General features: G+C 38.2%; 1 protein-coding gene across 8 annotated transcripts in view; it reads right to left on the reverse strand.

Annotated features, from left to right (window-relative positions):
- LOC102695544 (cytoplasmic dynein 1 intermediate chain 1) overlaps window positions 1-19949 on the reverse strand; it is an 80898-nt gene that overhangs the window by 52065 nt on the left and 8884 nt on the right. For 3 of the 8 annotated variants that reach the window (XM_069194751.1, XM_069194754.1, XM_069194755.1), the window contains 3 exons: window positions 19666-19807; window positions 7504-7563; window positions 6566-6681 (listed from right to left, as the gene is read on the reverse strand). In XM_069194751.1, coding sequence (XP_069050852.1) covers window positions 6566-6681; window positions 7504-7563; window positions 19666-19807 — 318 coding nt within the window. The remainder of the gene's footprint in view (window positions 1-6565; window positions 6682-7503; window positions 7564-19665; window positions 19808-19949) is intronic. The other 5 variants (XM_069194753.1, XM_069194752.1, XM_015357913.2 and 2 more) reach the window with 5 other exon arrangements.

Raw genomic sequence — 19949 nt, forward strand, 5'->3', positions numbered from 1 at the left:
TTTGCCTTTTCCTTCCTTCCCCACATTGTCTAGAAGATGTAAATGATGTGTCAAATAATCACCTACAGTAAGTCCTTTTCATAGGTAGCCTCTTCTAGCGCAGTGTTTCCCATTTTGTATCTGTAGTAGTTTTTGTTAACACTCTGCATTTCTCTACATCAAATATCATCAGCCAGATATTTGTCCAGTGTTAAATTCTTTCAATTTTATTAAAATTATATTTGCTGCTTCTAGAGTATTTCATCATTCCCCCCATTTTGGCAACGTTTGCAAAGTAAGATCTGCAAATATTAAAAGTTTATTAACTATACCAGAATCCAGGTAATTGATATACAGTATATGAGGAAGAGCAGTGGAAATAAAAACATCCCTGTGATACATTAATAATTACATCAGCATTATTTGAACTTTCTGTTTTCTTTCCATGTCAAAAAGCAAAGAAATCCACAACCAATTTAGGCAGAAACAAAAATTAAAATCTGAAATGCCACTTTGACTGCATAAGCAATATAAATGAAATTTTGACTGATCTTCCATAGGTAAGCATACAAACAGCAACAATTCCTACCTTAAGCTAAGGCTTCAGTGATATAAAAATATAAAAAAACAAAACTTGGCAAATGTATCCATAATATACAGTTTTACACAGTAATTCCAATGTATATTTTTCAAATGTGGAAGGAAAGTTGATAGAAGTGAATGAGCATATCTGGTGCCATACTGTTTATCAGCTGTTACCTGTACATTGTTAAAAGTACAAGTTTGAACTATTTATAATTTTTATATGCAGTATTTTGGAAATTAATTTAAAGCAACATACCTTTGTACCCATTTATACAGCTGGCTATTTTACTGGAGCAATCTGAGTGAAACACCGTGTTCAAGGACACAACAACAACGTGTTGCCTGAGATCTGAACCCACAACCTTCTCATTACAAACCCAGAGGCTTGACCACTGTTTCACGTTTCATATGTTGATTAATTCAATCTACAGTACAATTTTTAAGAGTAGGCAGACTGGATTTCATAGCCTTTTTTTTACCATTTAAATACCAAACAATCATGTATATTTTTATTTCACAAGTATATTTATATGAAAAACGCACGGTAATGCCAAACACCCCAGCAGTAAGAAAAGTGCTATTAAAGGTTCACCGCCAGCAAAAAAAAAAAACGGAACATAAAAAAGCAGTTCAGTTCAGAAAAAGAGAATCATGTGAAGGAATACCATCCTCTCCCAGAAGAGCCCCCAATGGTAATCGCCCAGAACAACGTTCATGAAAATCCCGCTTGACCCTCTGAACTTCTGACCTTGTGGAGGTGGTTTCCAACACAATAACACCCAATGCAAACTCTAAGGCAGAAGTACATATGTGGTTCACTGGCTATAATTACAGCTTTAATATCATAACTATTGCAAACAAGTCCCATGGCATTCTAGACTAAACAGATCAAGCATTTCGTCCTTTCGACTGCAGCCCATTAATGGCGTTTCAGGCTCCAATGAGCAAGAATGATCCTACCCCAGCACTTGCACGCGGTACACATTTGGTCTGAACTGAGGCCAAAATGACACCGGTCCAACCCGACTGGGCACACAATGAGCAATTCGGAGTGCAGTTTACTGGTGAAACTGATATTTATCTCCTGATTGAAATCAGTTGGAAATTCTGTTAATGTCGTGTCAGCATTATAGCCTTCCCACAACCCAGAGCACTGTTGGTTTGGCTTGTTCCTTGCTGGGCATTTACCTCACAGTAGACGTGGCTGGACTGGAAATATGCAGAGAGCATTAAGCAAAATTCTTTTTTTCATGCATTATTATTGGATGCCGTCTTATTTTTTTTTTTACAAGAGCAGGGAAATCACTTTTAACATGAATGCAGTCCCTGATCTTGTTACGATAGTTCTGAGCGGTCCCATCAGATAAAAGCCACTCATTTTTACCCTTTCAGCTTTTCTTCCCAGCAAATGCCAAAACGCACAAGCAATTTTTAAACAGTTATTTGAGACGACTAAGATACAACTTAAGCAACACTTTGTTCTGTGTTGTTCAAGAACGCGAGTTCCATGGGTTTTCCAAAGAAATGAGGATTCAGCTGGGTTCTGCAGACTGTGTTCTCCGTCTATGGGATGAGCTGTCTCTGCAATTTTTTTCATAGGTCTACGCTTATCCAAGTGCTGCAGGCATGACAAGAGAAACACAAGAGTTTTCTTTCATACCAATTATACAGCCAATACGACTAGGAGCCAAGCGGGTGGAACAGTGACTGACACATAATCAGATTGTCTGGGACCATCCACACTTAGGAAATCATTCCAGAATTTTTTTTTTCCTCTCCCACTCCATAAACAGAAAGTCGGTCGAAGCTCTGGCGGCAGATATTTGTATGAAAAGCGTTCAGTAAATTAAAAGGTCAACATTTTAAAGGCCATGAAATTAACTCTTCCAAATCCAGGGCACTTTTCAATGCACAGTGGATGGAATGCCAGCCCCCCTCCCCCCACAAGCCCAATATGATTTCCTGTAATTTCTGTAATTTGTCTCGCAAGGCACAACACTGAGCCTTCATGGGCAAAGAAGTCAGCAAACAGTTGCTTTGAGATAAAGCATTAACGACTGAGTACTTCAATTTCATATAAAATCCTGTAGATCAATGTAAAGTCCTACCACCTTGCACATACATGTATACATGACCTTTAATAATAAATGACATATTTCCATCAAATTTAATTTTGTGTATAAAGGTCAATGCACAGTGTTCTTACTTATTATATATATTATTATAAATTGATTTTACTGTTGGTCTGGTATAAAGCAACTTACATTTCTATTTATTTACCTGGGCATTTTACAGAAGCAATCTGGGTGAGGTACAATACCTTGAAGTACCCAAAAGGTACAACAGCATGTCCCACCCAGAAACCTAGTTCCTCAACCTTTATGGTGTTAACAGGAACCTCTGACACTCACCCCAAAACATGTGAGATGGAATAAGGATCACACCAGGACTAAAATCAATAACTGAATGCTAGTTCTCTTCTGAAAGTATCTGACCATAATGTAGCCCACTGTATATACAGAGAAGGATGGACTTCAGTATCAACCAGAAGTAGGCCTTACTGCTTTCAGCGACTGAGATGCGATACTCTCACCAATAGCCAGCTTTTATGAGGTATAACTAAGCAAAATAAATGTGCTAGTTATTGAAAATGTCTGGCTTGAATCTTACTGTTTGTCCTTCAGACACTGCAGCCAAGACTTTACAACCTCTGACTCTGCAGAACCTTGACAACTCTCCTAACCAGGAATCAGAAATCACACGTACAGCATTTCAATGAGTATGATGTGCAGGCAGTGTCAAAGAGCCATTGTCTCATAACCAACACATTGGCACTGCATGCATAAACTCACACAACGTCATGAAAATCATCCTAACTGCATATTTACAAAGCTCTCCATTTTATTTCAGTCCATTTTATTTCAATTCATATGTTCTTCATGAATTCATTTCCCTCTGACTTTCCCTTATAATAACACAATCAGCCATTTCAGTGAGTGAAAAATGAATAGTTTGACAAGTGAACATGGAATCATCAACTATAATAAAAAGCATTACATACAATAATTAAAGGGCATTGAAATAAATATTTTGTAAAGTGGATTAGCTTCATATAAAATATTTACCAATTCTGCAGAAAAAACATGTTTCTGTATACATAGTTGTGAGCTGTATTTATATTTTGAATTTGCTTTCTTTTTTCAGGATGTAATTAAGCTTTTCCATTTAGGTTAAAAAACAGAAAACATTAATACAACATTATAACAATTAAACCATCTTTATTTTATTTCCTTGTCTTTTAGTTTGTCTGGTTCAACCTAGAACCATTACTATGGCAGACTGATTCTTATACATACATATAGTGTACAAGAATTTGGCATTTATTCACCATTTCTTTTTTGAAATCATCTAAAGAAATCTAAACAAAGTGAAGCAGGTTGTTCTACAGACGTTCATGTGTGTCAATGCTTGGCAAAATGTCATCAGCTTCACTGATTTTCCGAGAGAAATTGACTCTTTTATCTGCTGGTACGTGTCGCGTTGAGCATCCTAACATTCCTCAGGGCATGTGGCAAGAACAAAGCTGATGGACAACTGGAAAGATTTGCTTCAGCAATCAGTTAAAACATTCAGCAGAGGTCTCTGAATAAACACAAACTCAGCTCCCCTAGCAGGTGGTTGACTCAGATATTCAAATCATTACCCTTTTCTGCAAGAAGGTTCGCTGGGGCCAAGGTTCCCGTGTGATGGACAACTTGTGTGTGCTTGCAGATGTGATCTGCACTGCGCTCAGACCTGTGCGTGAAGAGAGAGCCAGCGAAAAAAACAACAAACTCTGGCCCATATATCGCTGAGGGCAACGTCCAATCAAAGGGCTGTCAATGCAGCACTTGCTGAATAAATGACTTGCTTTGACAGGAAATTCCAAGTGCAATTTTAATTCTGATCAGGCTTCAGGAAGTGGAAAGAATAAAAACACATCAATTATAATGACAGGAAGTCTTAAATCACATGGCAAGCAGCTGTTGCCAACAGAGAAATTGCAGAGCCTTGTTAAGATTGTGGCTTTTTGGTGCAACCAAGAAAAAAAAGGCAGAAAAGATGACATCACGCTCTCTTTTCTGAATCAATTCCATACTTATCTGTCAAATATTTCTATTCTAAAAAGATTCTTTGCAAATTAAAAGATGTTATACTTCCTAGGGAAAAACATAAAGCTAAGGATTAACATTGCGGTTACCTACTAAGACGTTATGCTAATACTAAGAAACCCTTGCTATGTGTACATATGGAGACATTTAGTACTTTAACCATCTGCTCTTTATACTGGTCTTGGCTGCAAGTCTGGAGGACACAATCGAATTAGTCAAAACGTTATGGGTGCTTCTTTTTACAAAGTCATAAATAAATATAATTGAAGTGAAATGGTTTGAATGTGATCAGCATTTAAAATTACAATTCATGTGCATGTTCAAAATAACAAAGAAGCATTTATCGGACACAAGGGAACCAATCACTTACGACTAACAGCGGTGTTCAGTAATGAAAATGAGTCTCTGTAGGTCGTTTCGGCACTGATTCTGCCACCTAACGAGACTGCAAGAACAATGGCCCAAGGTTTGTTTTCTAATAAACAATGCAAATGTTCCCAATTATCAAGTATTACATGACATGTGTCAATTTCTCAAGATCTCTCTCGGAATCCGCCTGCCCTAACCAAGAAAAAACACTGTGCTTATTAAGACTACAGAGTAATGTTTTTGATGGATTTACTCCTGTTGAACAATGACTGCCGCTGGGGTGCTGAGCTACAGTAAGCTGGCAGTCTTTTGTGAAAACCATTCCTTCATGAATGAAAACTGGAGCTGCTTTAACGGGGAATTAAATTCAAGCTCTAGGCTGGCTCGCTACACTACACATGCGTCTTTAATTTACTGCATTAGGAATACTTAAGTATAGCACTGTGAGCTCTGGGAGTTGCTGAACAAGTTACAATTTCATTTGTCATAAGCTATAAGAAGAGTGGATCAATTCCCCAAAGGGACATTCAGAAGATCTCAGTTCCAGGTGATGCTCTTTGATATGATGCATCTTAAATTGCCTCAGTCTGTATTTACTTAATAGATGTAAGTGAACAAAGATAAGGTTTCCAAATTCTAAATTGGAGACAGAGAACTGCAGGTATCCCTTTTCACAAACCCACTCATTATCAATTGTTCAGGAAACAAAGTTCTCTCTCGGTTAAATGATTTTGAATCTGCGTATATTTCCATAATTTAGAATCATGTTAGTCTAAGTCTTTTTTTTCTGAAATTAAACAGTTCAGATTCAAAACATACGAAAACCCATTGCTTAAGTAGGGAGAATTTTATATTTAAGACAAGATTTTTGTATGCTTTTGTTTCCAGTTTGTATATTAGAGTTTTAAGAATTTAATTCAAAATAAAATCCTGATGTAATGAACCTCAGAAAATAATAAAGCTCTTAAATGCTGTCATCCCCAAGACTTAAAGGTGAACATGATAAGTAATTATAAAGAAATAAGTACATTAAGGACATTTTATTTATGCATTTATCACAAGCTGTATTTAATTATCTGAAGTTCAATAAGAAAAACTTACAAAAACTGTAATAATTGAGAAAATGCATTCCCACACATTACCACAAGAGGATGCTGTTTGAGCTCGGCAATGTGGCAAACATTTGGTCAAACCTTTCAAAAAACATTTTAAGAAACAAGCAGCTAATTTTAAGAAAAATAACTTCTTTATGATGTGCAGAAGCAAGATCTGGCTCTCGTTAAGTATATCAGTTTGTATTTGACGTCATACATTACACTTCAGTTTTGAGAAGGAAGTTTCGGTGCTTATATTCCACAAACAAAATCTAAAAGCAACAAAAAAGGTTAAGTCTAACCGATAAACTCTCAAAATAAAGTCTCAAAAATGTATTATATCAGTTACATCACGCTGAGCGTAAAAAATGTATGATGAGTCTTTACCTTCAGACTGGTGTGCTGCCAGAGGTGTCTGAGTTTCTTTGGAGTATGTCACTACTTCTTTTGGCAAGAAATCCACCTGGGTAATTTTAGAGGCTCCCAGTCTGTGCATCCTGCGCCTGGAGAATAGAGAGGTGTGAGCCTTATACTGACACAGGACAGAGCACTAGCAAAAGATGCATCAATGTCTAAATACATTAGCATTGCTCCCCTCAGTCAATAGGCTGACTGACAGGTGAAGCCTCTGACTGTACTGACTGACTTCTTATCAAGTACTTCTCCAGTACAATGACATCCCCTCACCTTTCTCTGAGTAAAGTACAATGCAATTATTGTATTTTACAAAGATGGCCTTTTTTGAATTTCCATTTGGCAGAGCACACGAACAACATTACAAGAACTATCGACACAAACGTGGCTGAAGGATGCCGCTCGTCGATCATATTCAACCACGAGCACTGTGCCACTGTGTGGAGAGCAGTGTCACACCCGGGGTGCACTGTGGAAAGCTGCTGTAGGTTTACTCTGCTGTGGGGCGTCTAAGAGGATCAGGATGACAGGAGCTAATGTATTTCAATTAGCACTGTTGCCGTTAGAATGTGTTATTCTCATGCAAAGTGCAGGTCACACATACTTTTTGAAATATTAAGCGAATAGCAGGTGATTGACCTTCTTCAGCGGAACACGTCTTTCTCGTCAATTAATGTCACACGAAATTAAACACAACCAATATTCCCGTAGTAGTGACATTCTTTCATCTCGCAGCAAAACACGAGGCTGATAAAAAAAGCAGCATATTAACCGATTCATGAAAAGAGAGATCTGATTCCTTCTTTTAATATGCATTTTGATTTAAGGGAGTTTTTTTAAGACACCTTGAAAACAAACACATACTGTATTACTGTGACATACAGGACGTAGGAAAAAAAAAGCAGATGTACCCGAGTTCAGAGTCTGCCTGCAGCTGCAGGACAGAGGGGTCAGTGTCCCACTGTAGGGTCCTAGATCAGTGACAGCATTGCCATGCCACGCAGAGAGGAAGAAGAACATGCAACATTACTGACGAGAATAAAACAAAGCAATATTAGTCCATCAGCTTCATGCATAGTAAATCATTCTGCACGTACAAAAAGAAACAAAACCATTAAAGACAAAACAAGTCTTAGCAGTTCATCAAAGAAACGCAAACTGAAATTGACAATAAGCATAAATCTCTTTAACCTCAAAACTGTTTTTTTTCCCATCTTCTGCTACAGAAAACATTTTGACTTCGAATTTGGATATTTGAAAATACTGCACGTGTCCCCACTGAAGCAGATAATATATGTGAAACAGACAGTACAGTAGATAGAAAAGGTGGAGGTAAAGTAAAATGTGTAGATTTCAATATAATTCATACAATGTCTGTGCCCAGCCTATACAAGTCCGGCTCCTCGTATTAGGCCCACAAATCCCATTACGTTACAGGCTGTGATGACCTCATTCCAAAAATAATATTTTACGTCACTGAATCAATTTAATTTGTTGTTTTTTACAGTATAAATCTTAGCAGTGGTAAACAGATATACAAATAAATCAACCAAAAATGAAAAACACTAACAACTTAGTTATACATAATAAAAGTAAAGCACAAATTAATCATGCATTTTAAAATGCTGTGGTTTTATTAAAAGTACAATCTACAATGAGTCATTGGATCTCTTTCAGGTCTATGTTCTTGACAACATGACAACATCAGTTATTAAAGTGCATGGGATATTTCATTGCACAACTAGTGTACTCTTTATTTTCCAAGTTGTCAATGTGGCTTCATGAATTTCAGTTGGATAACATGTTTAGGTAGTATTTGTCTTCTAAATAGTTTCACAAGATCCACTAAACAGAAAATGTGGACTCTATAGTCGGGAGGGAAGAGTAAAGAAGTGATAAAAGACAAAAACCACTTAGTCCCATAAAGGCAACGTAATACTCATGGCCTCTGTGGTACAAAACTGGAATTTTCAAATATTCAACTTAGAAAAACTGAATTAAACAATTCTGAGGCAAAGTAAAAAACAGACTTTACTTTTTTTTCATAAGCCTCACAGCTTTGAAAAAAATGGTCTGAACGCTTCTTAAGCAAAGGCGTAATTAGCTGCACAAGTTAGGTTATTAAAAGAAACATCTCTTCTGTTACAAAAGTAAAGGAAATTTTAAAAGCAAGATGGTCGCAACTCATTGTGTTCACCTGTAATTGTGAATTATGGTTTGTTCTGTTGTGGCCAATTAACTATTTAACTATTGAGATACAAACTCCTGGTAGTTTCAAAACTTACTCCAGAGAAAACCAATTTGCTCTCTCTGTAGAAACCCCATCTACAATCCCAATAGATTTAATTACAGTTTTCAACACCACTTGAGCCATCTCAAGCTTGTCAAGGTGGTGTCATCAACACATTAAAAATTAAAAGTGTTTTAAAAAGTGTACATTCTAGCTCCCATGGCTAAACATTTAACATATCCTTGCACATAAAATAAGAATAAACTCAATATCTTTGGGCCAGATTATTGTGTCCACATATTTGACCAGCTTTTGTCAATAATGTGATAAGTGTAATAGTCTCACAAGTGCTAGATGCCCTACTTCAAGTAATGTTGGCCACTATATGTAGATTTATAAAAGTGTTATATATTGAAATTTACAGTTATATATGAAATTGAGCACAGTAAGAGAAATAAACATATCTATATTTAATGTGTGCAGTGCTTTGGAACTAAACACACGAATCTTGAGGCAGCTACAGTTCATCAAGTGCCAGATTCATCCTGATAAATCCTTAAAGTCTGAATTGTCATTCATGTCAGTGAAAATAGCTTACACTGGCAAGTGGGCTCTGTTAACCTCAGAAACAAAGAGACAACAGCCCTTTGTAAACTGTGGAATGAGATGAGGCCAAGAAATATTAAGTCATTCCTGTGTTAAGTGTGACCCAAGGGGAATTGGCTGCTCTGCATTACATTTAAATGACAGATTCTGAGGCTTTAAACCATCATTACTTGATCTTCAAAGAGCTTTTATGTGTCCTCAGCGTGGAAACTGGAGAAGACTGAGACTCTTGCCAAAAACAGAGGCAGCCCTTTAAATGATTATTTTTTTCTTTTTGAATTTGCTTGTGGAAATATTTTCTCTTTTGATTTAGTACAAAGGCAGACTATAACTGTCTTTAACCGTTCAAAAAAGGTTAATGTAACAACTGATGCCCTGTACACCACACTCATTTTTACCTAACCGCACACCAGCTGTCACCATCTTACTTTCCCTTTTTGACAAAATTACTTTTTCATGCTTTAGGAGATACACTTCAATTTAATCTGACTTTTGTATGAAACAAATACAGAGAGAAAATGCCATTTTTATGGGAGCTGAAGTTAAGTACACATGCCATATTATAGACATCTATATCACATTAAGAATTTTAAAAGCTGTTAACTATAATTCAGGTCCACAAAGACCACTTTGTCTACACAAATGACCCACAGTAATTATACTGTATGTTTTCTATGCAATAGGTATACTTTAGTACTGTTGTGGTGCCCTTTTGTTATTATACAATGTTTGGTTTTACAAATAGTGAAATTATCAAAGGTTCACTTGAACAGTCTGTTGTTAAATCCATGCTGAATATCTGTATGATATTTTACACTCAATGTACAATTTTCAGCTATAGACAGTGCCTTGCAAAAGTATTAAGACCCTGCACATTTTGCAGCTTGCAGTCATGACACTTTGAAGTAGCAATAAATACGTATTATACTGTAAACATCACCTTCAAAGCAAAAAAAAGTAATAGATAACATGGAAGAAAAATCGAAAAGTCCTGATTGCACCTTTATTTCCTCAGACAGTTGAAAAAACTTGATCTATCTTCAACTGTCCTTACCACATTTTACAGGCGCACTATTCAGAGTGTGCTCATGTGTGGTATTACAGCATGATTTCGCATTACAGGGGGTGATCAGGTCAGCCCAGTCCATCATTTCAGACATTTTTACTAATCGCTGCCTCAGGAAGGCTGAAAGTATCGCTACGGATACCAGTCATCCTGGTTCCTCACTTTTCTTCCCCCTTCCCTCCGGTAAGCGTAATAGGAGCAGAAAGGCACGAACCTCCAGATTCAGAGACAGTTTCTTCCCACAAGCTGTCCGATTACTGATCTCTACCCCTACCACTGGCTCACACTGAGGTTTTTTTTTCTCTAAGATGTAAGTTATTTAACTTGCTGTTGTTGTTGCCACTGTTCCTTGTTTATGTTTTTGGTGTTTCCTTAAAGCCTTTGTATAGGAGCGTACACGCAAATAAGCATTTAATTGCACTTGTGCATACTGTATGACAATAAACTGAACTGATAAGTATTCAAAACCTTTGGTTTGGCAAACATAAATTAATTCAGACGGACAAAATTACCTTAACGAGCCACACAATTGGTTGTCTGTGAGTAATAAGAGTGGTTCATATGATTTATGAATAAATACACCTGTCTCTGTGAGGTTCCTCAGTCAGGTAGTGAATTTAGAGCAAAGATTCAACTATGAAAACCAAAGAACAACTCCGTGATAAAGTTGCATAAAGGCATAGAACAGGAGAAGGTATCATTTTGAGCAAGATGAAGTCGATCATAGACACTGCCTAGATCAGACTCCCCCTACTAACTCTGTGAGAGCCGCAGGACAAGAAAGAAACTACTTAGGATGCCATTGTGTGGACTACGGAGACTTACAGAGTTAAGAGACTGAGATGTCCATGGATCAGAAATTTCCAGATCATTCCATAAAGGGGCCTTATGTGGAACTGAAAAAATAAATCTCAGAATCCTGAGGAGGTTTTCCTACAATTGACCTAAGTGGTATTGCGAACATGTGGCAAAAATGTTCAGTGGTCAAACAAGACAAAATCAAAACTTTTTGGTCTAAATGGAAAGAATTACATTTGATACAACCCAGCACAGTGCATGACAACACTATCCCTACTGTCAAGCATGGTGGTGGCAGCATTATGTTATAGTTCTGCTTCTCATCAGCAGGAGCTGGAAAGTGTATTAAGACTGATGGGAACATACTGTAAATGGAGCAGAGTGCTGGCAGATCTTACAGAAAACCCTGCTTCAGACCTAAAACTGTGACAAAAATGCACTTTTTTTCGACAGGACTCTGATACAAAGAACAAGGCCAAAGTTCTTAGACTGAAGTGGCTTAAGCTAAGAATGCGAACATCCCTGAGTGGGCCACACAAAGTCATATTGACAGTCCGGGGAAAAACTTAAAAACAGCTGTCCATAAGTGACCTGCGAGAGCTTGAACAAATCTGGAGCCAAGAAGAAAGGGCAAAAGCCGCACCAAGCTGGTGCACTACGTTGGTAGAGATTTAAACAAAAAGACGTCTGGCTGTTAGTGCTGCCAAAGATGCTAGTGGGTTCACAATATGCAATCAACATATTTCGCTTTTTTCTCTCCAGTTTTTGCTGACATTTACAGTACCTTATCTTACCCCTTAGTTTCAGTATTCCTGTTCTGAATAAAATATTAAGTTTTAAAAAAATGTGCCTGCATCACAGAACGGGCTACCATACAATAGATCTGAATACTGTTGGCAAGGCACTGTATACTTACACAATAAGCAACTTGACAACATATTGAAAATGGTCTTGTGGCATGGATTGCGTCTATATTTATATTATATTGTTAATGCAGTGCTACTTTAAAATGATAACCTCTCATGAGAGCAACAATGTTGTTGTTTTAAGTATGTTAGGAATAAAAAAATTACTTTTATCATGAGAGCTGACAGTAAATATTTAAAAAAGGCTTATTTGATGAAGAATAAACATGATAGTTTATGTATGATTACACTTCCTGGTCTTGGCAGCTATAGTACACGTATAACATATTAATATATTTGAGTCAACTGGTAAAATATTAAATATAACTTAAATGAACAGGGAAGTTTCTAAACTCTGGGTCATCCACCGTCATTAGGCGATACAGAAACAGTATGGCTGTACACCACTGAACAGGGAAGAAAGATTAAGCTTTTAGGAAGAAAACATTGAGAATCTCTCCTTTTTCTATAAATGTCATAATTCAAGACAGCTCTGAGTTAGCGCCAAGTTTAAATGTAAAAATGCTGCACATGGTTTCAGAGAAGAGGACTTCCAGCTGTAACTGCTGTCAAATGTACTTCCACCTGATATGGCGTTCACAGTTTTGAATACTTATGCAATTACCATATCTGACAAAAGGAAGTTTTGCAGTTTATCTGATGTTTCAGCTCGGGCATTTTAAAAATGCAGTATAAAGCTTCAAACCCATCCCGTAAAGTGAGCAGCACACGGAGCTGAAAATAAGTTTTAAATGAAAAGAGCAGTTAAATGTGTAAATCCACTGGCTTGCCTGACCCTGCCTCTCATACTGTATCTGCCTTCACATTTCATATCGAAGGACAGGGGGTTTTCATCCATTTTAAATCATTATCTTAATAACTGGATTTCCCTCATCTGGTTTTCAAAGCAGTCACAGAAAATTACAGACATTTGAATCTTCTGGTGTGGTAAGACATCTAACTGAGTCAATATGCACCACCGATTATAAATTTATGTAAAACATACATCTACATATGTGAAATTCTGTACAGTCATTTTTCATTTGATTCACAATCCAGTTGGCACAGTCCTCATTTATTTTAAGCTATCAAAAATAAGCAGTAGTGCATGTGATTGTGCGACAATGTGAAATTTAATCTATTTAGAAACAGACATGAAAATGAAAGTGTTGCAGTGAGAGAGAAGGCCAAAGCAATTGTGAACTACCAGCATTTTTTAAATCCAGATTTCCCAAGAGCACCTTGCTTTGCCAAGAAGACACTACTAAAAACTCCTCATTCAGGTTTTGTCAGAGTTCAACAGCAGATCACAAAGGACAAGTTAACAAACACAACACAAGACCCACACAATTCACATTGTTGCTTACCTATATCTGCCATCCCGGTTGAGAGAGATTAAAGGGAAAAGTACAGTTATCAGACACACGCTGAGAGCAAAGGAAACACACCAGGAAACCTGAATACAGAGCTTATATAATGCACATGTCTAAATTGAGCTACCTTCCCAGAAGAGAGAAGCCGGGCCTACTGTATATTCTTAGCTTTTGTACTAAAACTAAAAATTGCTACAATAAAGGGGACTTTGGTGTAGTACAGTAAGAGTTGCTACAATACTGAAATGGAAACCAGGAAAACTGAAATTCTTACTACCTGCACCACCTACTCACAGGCACCTACATTATGATTAGATCTGACAAAAGTCAAAGCTAATCTCTGAATGTGTTACTGTGACTCTTTAAACATACAGTACCTCTTTCCTTCATATTAAAAAATGCTGTATATTGTATATGAGCTTTCCTGAGTATTACTTGAAATTTCTTTAAATTTGAAACTTGAACCAATTATTATATGACAGAGTTTATTATTTACCGGTATCTAACACTAGTTACTAACAGCACGTCTGAAAGCACAGAGCATCATTCTCTGTTATTTCATTTTGATCTGTCCTATATTATATGATTTTAAAAAGTTTTTTTTACAGGAAGTAAAGGAAGCATTTCTATTTCTATTACCAAAATCTTGACATTAAGATATGATGGGCGTTCTTGCATAATTTCTACATTTGTCAAATTAATCCTTTTATTTTTAAACATATCAAAGTTGTCCCTCTAAAAGCAGTCTCTTTGTACTGTATTACTACACCTGCTTTAATGTTTGCAAATACAGTACTAATTATGCTGGATTTTACCAATCAAATTTCAACAGAATAAGACCAACAAAAATGTTTAAATGTCTGAAACTATGAACATTCTTTACCTATATAAAAAATGTTTGTCACAAACGTAACTTTTGTTAAAAGAAAAGAGGTGACCTGTCCAAACAGGATACTGTCCACAGGGTGCAAGTTAGACTGAGATTGCGTATCCGAGCTGCCAAAGTTTTGTCCTCTTTCCCGAGGATATATCCAAGCCATTTCCTAAAGATCAGTCTTGTTTGCTTCCACACCCATCTAGAGCTAGCAAAGTGAGCTCACTGGCTGGTGGAAAATGGGAACTACATTCCCATTTGTAGTTGGACCCAAGCTGCAGTGAGCTGCAACTCCCAAGCATATTATAGTACTGGTTGCCTTAAACCAGGGGCCACCAACCTGTCATTTCTAGAGAACTACTTCAAATCAATAAAACACATTCTGAGCTACTTATTGTCTGTACTGTATGTCTTTTTATAAGGGCACCTAGATTAGATATTATCTAATATTTAAAAATGTATGTATGCCTTCATTTTGTTGAGAGGCTTGGCCCAGCATGGTGCCTACCAGTGTCTGGCAATCTGAGGTACTGCCTTGCGGTTAACTTGGATGGAGTCAGTCAGACAGGTTCAGAACACCGAACAGATGAAATTCAGGTCAGAGAAGCTGCTTTCTTGGCTGCTGCTCACATGCTGTTGTATTTCTCTGCATCCCGAGGCTCCTCAGATTCACAGCAGATCGACGTGACTTCAATAGGATGTCATGCTAAAAAGTGATGATTCCCATTTCCAGGGGTCACAGAACTGAGATGGAAAAGCACATCCACCTGTTCTGAACTGTCACAAAACATCCACCGCCAGGATCAGGGTTTTGGAAGGGAACACCACACAGGGCTCCAGCTGTAGAAAGTCAGTGTATCTGTTCTCAAATTCCTGAACAGGCCTGGTCAAGCGTGAGTGTAAAAAAGATCCCAACTACAGCGTCACTTTCCGGCATTGTTCTGGTGCTGCATTCAATCCCTTTTCCAGCAGTTCTTGAAGAGGGAGGCCCAATTAAGACTTGAAAGTTTTCACTGCACTGATAGCAGTGCTGATTATCCTCTGCACAATTCAAGACATTGAATTTCTTAGTTGCATCAGTTAGAAAACACCAAACCAAGGAACCATGCAGCCTGTGAGCAGAGACTAAATACAGTCTGAACATAAATATACTCTCCCTTGAAAGCCATAAGGAAGCAAATGACCTTTGGAAAATGTCATGGCTTCATCTATTTTAAGTCAATACAAACAACATATAGGGTTTATGACATTGTGTATTTACTGTAGATATTTCCAGAGAGCCTCTGTAAATGGTGGGAATGTGGGCCTATCACACAGATAGATTCTAAACCATCTCCATTGTAGGACACAGAGAGTAATACCACAAGCTTCAGCCAGTGCTCTTTTGTGTACTGAATATGAACACATACAGGTAACTGCTACCATAAAGGAAACACCAACATAACATGTTTTAGTAGGGCACTGGGCCAGCAAAACATCTTCAATGCACATTGGTATGGATTCTACAAGTATCTAGAACTCTATTGGAGGGAGGTGACACCATTCTTCCATGAAAAATTCCATCATTTGGTATTTTGCTGATTTGGTGGTAGAAACCACAGCCTCAGGCGCCTCTCCTGAGGCAATCTCTCTTGAGATCTGGTGACTGGGAAGGCCAATGCATATGGTTCACCTTGCCCAATAATAAATGGGTTGAGTGGACATAAACCTGCCAGGAAAATCCTCCCCACACTATAAGAAAGCCGCCAGCACCCTTCACCATGGAAAACAAACACTCAAGCCTGAACTGGATGAAGCTGCCTGCTCACATCTTACAATACTGTAGGTTGGCATTTGCAGTCAACAGATTCAGAGTTTATCATTTGTTTTGCCTTGCATCTCGAACCAATGCACAGACATCATGGTCAAAAAGTATGTGTTTTCCTCAGTTTTCCATGCCAACATCACCTCAGCCACTGTTCCTCATGAAACATGAACAAATTGAACAGTCTTCGTCACTGGAGCGCCTTCCAAACATGCACCAACTCAGATCTCTTCTTTGACCCATGGTAGCCAAAATACATTACCCTTAGCATGATGGGGTGGTAATTAGCTTAATTAATTCAGGAACCATACCTGTGTGGAAGGACCCGCTTTCAATATACTTTGTATCCATCATTTTCTCAAGTGTTTCCTTTATTTTGGCAGATACCTGTACAGTATTACAGTGTTATGATCAAGATGTCAGTCACTCATGGTGAGATTGCTGATGATATGAATCTTGGGGGAATGGGCAAGGAACAAGACACAATTACAAGTACAAGAAGTGTCAGAGTGTGCAAATGTGAGGCACATCAGATTCACTGCTAGTAAAATCATTCAGGCAAAGAAATATAGGATGGAAAAACCCCGGACCTAGATTTTGAAGTACACTGCTCTCTGTATCTAGGCAATGCAAAGAAGCAATAAAGGCAAAGAGAATGCTTGGCTTCACAGCAAAAAGATTAGAACGTCACGAATGTCAAGTTCAGTGTTACAGTACAATATGTCACAAGGTGCCGAACTCAATGTGAAAGAAAGAGAGCAGATGAACGAAGGAGAACAGGGGTACAGATTGTTAATTGTGGCATGCGCATAACATCAATGTCACGCACTTTCGAGCCAGTGCTCTTAATAACATGCTAACAAGGTAACATAAAAAACATCTTTTAATTAGTATTTTCAGATCCCATAATCATGCAACATGCAACAAGGTGTTTTTTATATTTTTGAAAAAGTCCTGGGTTTAAGGGTTTCATAATCTGCCTGCAAGATCTTTCGGTAGTCTACCGTAAACTGTACATGTAAGAGTATTCAGGGACATGCAGATGTTGCACTCCCTTGAAATGTACACAGTGTGGAACTCAGTCTTTAGGAGCAACGGAGTTTCCCCACTGTGTACTGCCAAGTGTTGTGTTCTCTCTGAGCCCATGAGTGACTGTGATTAAATCCCAGCAGGGGCAAAGCACAACTACATGTGTTACATTTAAAACCCATGGGCAGCCATATTGACAAAATCCATCATTTTCATTATTGTTGTAGAACAATTATCTCAATACATTATTGGTTTTTTTAAAAAAAGGCTATGAGGGGGTATGTGACACAATTAAGGTGTTTTTTCTTTGTTTAAAACAGTAGCCTCATTGAGCCTTAGCCAGGTATCAGAAGTGGCACTGTAATCGTGTCAATCAATTTCTGAGGAAATGTGTTGATGAATGTTTGAGCATGCAGCACTGGAAGGCAAAATCCATTTAACATCAATCCCATTCAACTCCTGACAATTCTGTTTATAACATTTAGCCCCTATAAGCTGTATGAGAAACAGTTTGAGATGGATATTTGTTAGCTTGATTATTGATGAAGGTCTGCGCTATTTCACAGCAGTTATTTCATGTTTAGTGAGTTTAATGCAGACTGGTTAAAAGCCTATTTAAAGTAATTAGAAATTGTTAAAACATTATCTTCATTCAGAAAAGTTATTAATGTACAGAATGCATTAGCAGGACGTACAGTATAGTAAAGGCTGACACTTTGAGACTAGTCTAGACATGAAACTGTGATATTTTAACTCAGTATATTGGAATATGACAAATATGTAGGAGCTGAATGACTTTTTATGTTCTTATATTCAATTCCCACAGATGCTTTCAGCAGCTCAGATACGTAAGCTCATGCAGAGAGACATGTGATGGCTACATTTTAACATCTACAGTAAAAGCATGGCATTTTATGGACTAAAAGTACCAGCTAAAATTGTCTGTACTTTCCATGTCAGTTCAGAGGCAACATTTCACTGACTTCAATGAAAAGAAATTCAAAAGGTCATCAAATAATGAAGTCTAGTTTTCCTTGCTGCTAAAACTTTCAATGTCAGCTGAATGTCCCCAAGCATCACACACAAAGGGTTTATGAACAATAAGAAAAGGGAAAAATCAGTACATTCAAACTGTAACCTATAATGCCTTCATGAATCATTATAGATTAAGACTAAGATGTTGGATTGCTCTGGAAATATTCAACAGCATTTTGTATGAAAAAAGTAATCAGACCAAGTAAACAAACTACAACTGTGAATGTTCTGTGAACTTTAAGAGGAGGGGAAAGGTTAAAAATCCTTTTGATTTAGGGTTAGTATTATGATGAAGAGGGTTAGTGAAGTGATAAAGAGGCTGAGTATTGTGAGGAAGAGGGTTAGTGCTGTGATGAAGAGCATTAGTACTGTCATAAAGAGGGTGAGTGAAGTGAGGAAGAGGGTGAGTTTTCTGAGGAAGTGGGTAAGTGAAGTGATGAAGTGCTGTGAGGAAGAGGGTTAGTCTGTGAGGAAGAGGATGTGTGAACTGAAGAAGAGGGTGAGTGCTATGAGGAAGAGGGTGAGTATTGTGATGAAGAGGGTGAGTATTTGGTGAAGAGGGTGAGTATTGTGATGAAGAGGGTGAGTGTTCTGAGGAAGAGGGTCAGTATTGTGAGGAAAAGGGATGGTCCTGCAATGAAGAGGATGAGAGCTGTGATGAAGATGGTGAGTGTTCTGAGGGAGAGGTGAGTCTGTGATGAAGAGAGTGGGTGTTCTGAGGAAGAGGGTGAGTGTTCTGAGGAAGAGGGTGAGCCTGTGATGAAGAAGGTGAGTGTTCTGAGGAAGAGGGTGAGCCTGTGATGAAGAGAGTGAGTGTTCTGAGGAAGAGGGTGAGCCTGTGATGACGAGGGTGCATGTTCTGAGGAAGAGGGTCAGTACTGTGAGGAAAAGGGATGGTCCTGCAATGAAGAGGATGAGAGCTGTGATGAAGATGGTGAGTGTTCTGAGGGAGAGGTGAGTCTGTGATGAAGAGAGTGGGTGTTCTGAGGAAGAGGGTGAGTGTTCTGAGGAAGAGGGTGAGCCTGTGGTGAAGAAGGTGAGTGTTCTGAGGAAGAGGGTGAGCCTGTGATGAAGAGAGTGAGTGTTCTGAGGAAGAGGGTGAGCCTGTGATGACGAGGGTGCATGTTCTGAGGAAGAGGGTCAGTACTGTGAGGAAGAGGATGAGTGCTGTGATGTAGAGGGTGAGTCTGTGATGAAGGGGGTTAGTACTGTGAGAAAGAGGATGAGCGTTCTGAGGAAGAGGGTCAGTACTGTGAGGAAGAGGATGAGTGTTCTGAGGAAGAGGGTGGCCGATGTGGATGGAGATGGCAGAAGCCTGTATCTGTGTACAGAATCAATAAGGAAATGCCATACCTTCCAACTGCCCCCCCCTCCACCGAGTCCTGGCTGCCTGCTTCGCTGGGCGTGCTCACTGATTTCGAAGAAGGAGACATAGGGGTTGGGACTAAATAATGAAAATAACAGGTATCCCATGTTAACAAATGCAGCGGCTGCACTGATGGAGAGCAGTGTCAGACACAGCGAAAGAAAAAGGGGGTTAAATTAACAGGATGGATTGAAATGGTAAAAGCAAAAAATTAAAAAGAAAAAAAAAAGAAAGGAAGAAAGTCAAATGTATTCCTAAACAGCTTTACATT

This window comes from Lepisosteus oculatus, chromosome 10 (genome assembly GCF_040954835.1).
Source record: "Lepisosteus oculatus isolate fLepOcu1 chromosome 10, fLepOcu1.hap2, whole genome shotgun sequence".
In the NCBI taxonomy this organism is placed as follows: Eukaryota; Metazoa; Chordata; class Actinopteri; order Semionotiformes; family Lepisosteidae; genus Lepisosteus; species Lepisosteus oculatus.